The sequence below is a fragment of the Lactuca sativa genome, chromosome 3 (assembly GCF_002870075.4).
Source record: "Lactuca sativa cultivar Salinas chromosome 3, Lsat_Salinas_v11, whole genome shotgun sequence".
Taxonomy (NCBI): Eukaryota; Viridiplantae; Streptophyta; class Magnoliopsida; order Asterales; family Asteraceae; genus Lactuca; species Lactuca sativa.
Window position 1 is genome coordinate 33,781,352 of NC_056625.2, and position 6,602 is coordinate 33,787,953.

Below are 6,602 nucleotides of genomic sequence, written 5' to 3' on the forward strand. Positions count from 1 at the left end.
TTTCTTATTTTTCCAATATCTCACAAATGAGATGAGACAAACTTTAAATCAAATTAATTTAGGTGTAACAAAGGTTTAGCGACCGAATTAAACATGTATGAATGTCTGTTGCTGCTTGGTGGTATTTGTCTTGATACATACTATGCTACATCATTGTGCTAATGTAATTACCATATTGTCCTTGGATCTAATGCAGCGTTGCTTTCCAAAAGCTGCCGGCCACATATGACATATTCTTGGTGTTTCTATTCGTCTCTTGTACATATGCGATATATTTTTCATCTTATAAAACGTGAATCACATATATGTCTCAGGATCCACAACATAGCATTCACAGAAGAAATTAAGAACAAGATGGAGGGGATAGTGCACAAGACGATAAGTGTGAATGGGCTCGACATGCACATAGCAGAGAAGGGTGAAGGTCCAATAGTCTTGTTCGTCCATGGCTTTCCTGAGCTTTGGTACTCCTGGCGTTACCAGATTGTGTATTTGGCTGATCATGGTTACCGAGCTGTGGCACCAGACCTTCGTGGCTATGGCGACACAACAGGTGCACCAGTGAATGACCCCACCAAGTTCACCATCTATCATCTGGTAGGTGACTTAGTTGGGCTTATTGATGCGATCACCAGTGAAGGTGATCAAAAGGTGTTTGTTGTTGGTCATGATTGGGGTGCCGTCGTTACTTGGCACTTGTGCATGTTTAGGCCGGATAAAGTCAAAGCTTTGGTGAACCTGAGCGTGCCCTTTCTTCCCTGGAACCCAATGGGAGACATGGTCAAGATGATGATAGCCGCATATGGGGAGGATCATTACATGGTCAGGTTTCAGGTACTTATTCCTACACCCCATCACGACCACTACCCATCGAATTTATTTTCATTTTGCAGCCTTATGCAATAAGAAAGACCATCTTAATTTTGTCAACCAGTTTCTTATATATGACTTTACTTCCTTACATATATGCGTGTCTATAACTGTATATATATAGGTACCTGGAGAAATTGAAGCTGAGTTAGCTGAAATGGATACTAAAACTGTTGTGAAAAAGTTGTTGACATTTCGAGAACCAGGACCAATTTATATTCCTAAAGGTAAAGGATTTAAACATTCCCCTATCGATGCCCCAGTTACCTTGCCACCTTGGCTGTCAGAAGAAGATGTTGAATACTTTGCTAGCAAACTCGAGAAGACGGGTTTTACTGGTGGAGTTAACTACTATCGAGTCCTTCGTTTGTAAGTTCCCCTTCACTACATGCCCTCGTATTTCCAGTTATTTTGTTTCCTGTTGATATATATATATATATATATATATATATATATATATATATATATATATATATATATATATATATATATATATATATATATATATATATATATATATATATATATATAGGAATGAGTTCTATGGAAAACAAATAACTAGGGCAACATCTACCGGAACCAATAATCAAATGACACGTGTTCATTTCTTTCTTCACAAGTAATGTATTGTGGAAGTTATTGTGGAAGTGATGTGTTGTCATGTTTTCATTGGTTCAAATATATGTTGCCCTAATCATTCATTTTCCATATAACTCTTCCCTATATATATATATATATATATATATATATATATATATATATATATATATATATATATATATATATATATATATATGGGAAAATGAATATACCTTTAAGGGTATATAAGGTTAGGTACCCAAACTTACCATACTATGTTGTTTTATATCATATAATATATTATAATTGTCTAATGTTCTTATAATTTAATTTCTAACTTGATTTACTTCCAAGATTTTTATAAATTACACATTTATGTTCCTCTTATATAATTTTCATTTTCAACTACAATATATATAATCTAGTGGTGTTTGGGAAAAAGATGTGATGTAAGTGAAAAATAATAGTGAAATTTCAAATATCTTGAAAGTAAATCAATTTCGGGTTGAAATTTAAGAACATTATAGTGGATATATCAAACAAAACGAGGTATTATGGTGTGTTTGGGTACCTAAGCTTATATACTCTTAAGGATATATTCACTTTCCCGATATATATATATATATATATATATATATATATATATATATATATATATATATACACACACACACTTTATGTGAGAAACATGATTCCATTAATTACCCTGTTGCTTGTACCATTACAGGAACTGGGAACTCAGTGCATCATGGAGTGGTGCCAAAGTGATAGTCCCCTCAAAATTCATCACTGGAGACCAAGACTTGGTGTATCACATGCCTGGGGTTAAAGACTATATACATAATGGGGGGTTTCAGAACGATGTTCCTTTGTTGGAGGAGGTGGTGATAATGGAAGGTGCAGCCCATTTTATCAACCAAGAGAAGCCTGATGAGATTAACAAGCACATAATTGAGTTTTTGCAGAAATTCTGATTTACTAGATCATCTCAACCCAGCAGTTGATATGGGCGCTAAACCAAGATCCATGGCTCTTAATATGTCGGGTTTTAATAATCTGGGAAGTACTATCTTGATACCCATCTTTTATTTTTCATGTTCTACAAGATGGTTGGTTTAGGGGTATCACAATTTATGAACTTATTAAAGTTTTATATTAATTTTTCTATAATGCATTGAACTCTTCAAAATTTTAATGAAATGTATTTTTAATAATAAAAAAGTTTTTATTCCCATTGAAGAGTTCAATGATCATTGAATTTTATATTCACTGAATGCCAAGATGACATTCTTTAATATGCAATGGAACTATGAGTCCTGCCAAATAGTAATGTCACTTCATTCAACTCTTCCATGAAACTATGCAATGTGGATGCTCTTACTTCATAATCTCATTTTTGCATTGACTAGGTGAACTTTTTATTGCTAATTCATATTCAAATATCCTCTATTAATTGGGATTACTAGATTTTAAAAAGTTGTAAATTGGTTGTAGTCTTCACCACTAATAAAAGCTAAAACCAGTGGGGAAAGAATCCTCGAAACTTTGAGAATGAAAGCTTGTTTTTATAAGAAAAGACCACATCAATATGAGTAGAAAGCCAAAGTTGTAGAACAAGTGAAGCAAACAGTGATATTGTATAAGGGCATCTATAATGGATTGAACTTCATAGAGTTTAATGGATTGTCATATCATTTTTTTATCCCATAAAACTCTATCTTTTTTGTTCTACAATGCATTAAACTCTACAAAGTTCAATAGAAAATTACAAAAGCTAATTTATAGTATATACTTAAGAATTAAAAAAAATATTTTTTCCATTGAAGAGTTCAGTGACCATTGAACTCCAAAACAATTGAATGCCAATGTGATATCTCATTATGGTATATGTTAATCCCTTGAAAGAAAAATAGACTTGTTGTAACACCCCATTTTGAATCGTATCCTAATTTGGTGTCGTGACCCAAAGACAAGTTATTGTAAGGCTTAGAGCCTTGGGGAATGAGAGGTTTAGACCCCTTTGGGTGGGGATAATGTAGATTAGGTGATCCAAGAGTTCGATTTATGTTTTGGAAACCAAGGGTATACCGAAAAGTGGTAGTTCGGGCCTTTTATGAATTTTGGATTTAAGTTCGGAAAGTTTTAAGGCAAGAATGAGTTGATAAAAGTGTAGAGCTTCTCATTACCTTTCTATGGATACAAGGATCGTCGAAATCGGACTTAGAACGAAGAAGTTATGTGTAACATTCAAAAAACACAGGCCAAAAATTTCATTTTTAATTAAGTTATTATAAAACCATTTAGTATAATTGATGGGTTTTAAGCAAAAGAACATTCCTATTTACACATGCAAAACCCTAAAACTTTGGATCTAGGTTTCTCTATTGTACATGCAAATTTATCCAAAGCTTGAAACCCTAATCTAGCGTACTAGAAAATTTGAAATCTACTTCTAATACAAGTTTAGATGATTACCTTTTGATAGTAGCAAGAATCTTCAATCTTCAAGAGTTTGGTATCACAATTGTAATACCTCTAATGGCTTACAAACACCAAGGTAAGAAGATAATTGAGAAGAGAGGAGGAGGAGGCACAATTTCGGCTATAGTAACTCTAGGGTTTCTCAGGTGGCCGAAATTTGTAGCCCTATGGGTCCTTAAATAGCTGAACTGCTAGGGTTTCTGTATCAAGAACCCAAGAAATAGCATGCGATGAATCATTAGATTGAATAGTATAAATACCTGCGTAGGACAACTTGATCTTTCCATCCTTGATATCTTACAGATATTTCGGGCAGCTTCATTTCCAATTCCTTTTGTCATGATAGTAGTAGCACCCTGCATCCTTTAGGTTTGAGGTGGGTGCAGCAGGACCAGCCTTAGTTCCACTAGAAAAGGTGCCATCTTGGGACTTTCCCTTATGGTGGCTCTTAGAAGGAGTCTTTGTCACACCCCCAAACCAAACGGCGGAAACGTCTGGGGGTGGAGGACTTCATCTGTAGTATAACAACACATGCATCATAGTAATCAAAGTACAAACAACCATTGTATTTAAAAAGTAAAAGTATTTACATGTGTTCAATCTCTGTATATTGACACCAAAATAGTTATAGAAAAATACATGAAACATGAGTCAAAACGTGTTCATCTTCTCAAAAGCTCGGGGAGTACATGTCTACTGATTCCCTGAGAATACAAGTAATTTGAAAAGAGAGTATCAACATAAAATTGAGTGAGTGCATAAGTAATTATGTTTTCTATTATGTAAATATGTAAACTGTTCCAGAAAATCCTATATTTTCTGCTGTATATGAAAAGTAGTTTTAATCCCATAAAACCATTTTGTTTGCAAACCATTGTTCTATATTTGTATCCATTTTATAAAACCTGTAAAAATGAGTGTGCCTGGTTTCACCAGCTGTTATTGTAAATTGTACTGTAGTACTGTAATTGTATCCTTGTAAACTAGTACTTTGAAAATGTACTCATGTTTAGTTAATTATACACTAACGTATTGTTAATATCTTTTTAATGAGTTATTTTAATCATACTATGACAATATGGCTTGAAACAACGCTTTGAAGACGTTAAAAACCGTTGATAACAACTGTCACTCATAGGCATGTATGCCCGACTTTAGCTAGCAGCCTGAGTGCAGGGTTGTCAATACCAATATAGATCTATACACACTTGTTTCGATCCCCGGCTGGAGATTCTGGTTATAATATCATGACTTTAACTATGTTGTTTAAATGAATAAGCAACGTAAACACGTTGTCTCATAAAAAGCATATAAACGTTACGTGTATAATGAAAACCCAATCATTCTGAAATAAATGATTGATAGTATGTTCTTTGTTTAGTATACTCTGAATGTACTTGAAAGTTGTATACTCTTGTTTAGTTTTGAATCAAACTCTTGTTCTTATACAATAGTATAAACCAACGTTCTTGTAAAATAGTGTACTTTAGTATACTTGACTCGTGAGTTAGTGTTCTTGAATCATAAATTATACTTGTTATAATTTATATGTACTTTCTGTATTGAAACTAACTGTTCATGAATGCAACCTCTTGCTCGACATGTTACAAAGGGTATTCGAAACTGAATGAAATAACCTTTATATTTATATATATACAAGATATATAACTAAAATTGAAACGACAATCAAACAAATAACCGATACCCTGAATCCACATCCAAACAAAGAAAAGGAAATAAAATGAGTTATCAGTCCTAAGTCTTTTAAATCTTTTATATATATATATATATATATATATATATATATATATATATATATATATATATATATATATATATATGATTGTTTTTGGGAAAACTATAAGTTTATAAAAGAGTTAAACATTTTGAAATACTTTTAATGACTTGATGTCATTGTATCACAATTTGAAACCATTTGTTTTGAAGATAATTGAAATCCATTTTGTAAGATAATTTGAAACCATTTGTTTGTAACACAAAATCCTTGTATTAGACTTGTATCCCCCCCCCCCCCCTCTTAAAACTATAAAAATTATGAAAAGACGGGGGTATGAACTCACCTTTTGGAGGGTGATTCAAATGATGAATTGATATAGGATGTCTAGACACACGAGTGAAATCTCGTAACAAAACAAGCCCTATATAGCAATTTGTATAGAAAATATGCAACCAATTAGCAAATATAATCATAGAAATGATTGAAAATCAGGGTAATTTGTAAGTATAACTTACAAATTGGAGTGTTAGAAGCTAAAAAGGAAGCTGATATGTGTTCACGGCCAGGAGTTCTTGAGGAAAGAACACCTGATGATCTTAAACAGATTCTAAGAAGATTCAAAGGTTTTCAGACGCTTGTTCTTCGTGTTCTTCGCATGTTCTTCATGTTCTTCGTGAAAATAGATGAAATTAACGGGTTTCAATCTAATATAAGAAGATTGAAAGATGTTCTTGAAGTGTTAACAAGATCAAGAAATGATACCTATTAGATCTTGTGAAGAACTAGTGATTATTGCTTGAATATGATGAGAAGGGATGATTATAGCATGTTCTTGAGGAAAGAGGTTGTTCTTCGTGTTCTTGGTTGATGATACTTGAAAGAAAATAGATGGAATTGTGTTTGAATGTGTAAAAAGTGAAGAAAAATCAACTGA

At 32.9% G+C, this 6,602-nt stretch overlaps 1 protein-coding gene across 1 annotated transcript; it reads left to right on the forward strand.

The window, feature by feature from the left end:
• Positions 1 to 284: 284 nt before the first annotated feature.
• Positions 285 to 2,681, forward strand: LOC111917139 (uncharacterized). The gene is made up of 3 exons (XM_023912798.3): positions 285 to 834; positions 995 to 1,239; positions 2,177 to 2,681. Exons 1-3 carry the CDS (start codon positions 355 to 357, stop codon positions 2,421 to 2,423), a joined length of 972 nt encoding a protein of 323 aa, XP_023768566.2. The 5' UTR covers positions 285 to 354; the 3' UTR covers positions 2,424 to 2,681.
• The last annotated feature ends 3,921 nt before the right edge of the window (positions 2,682 to 6,602 follow it).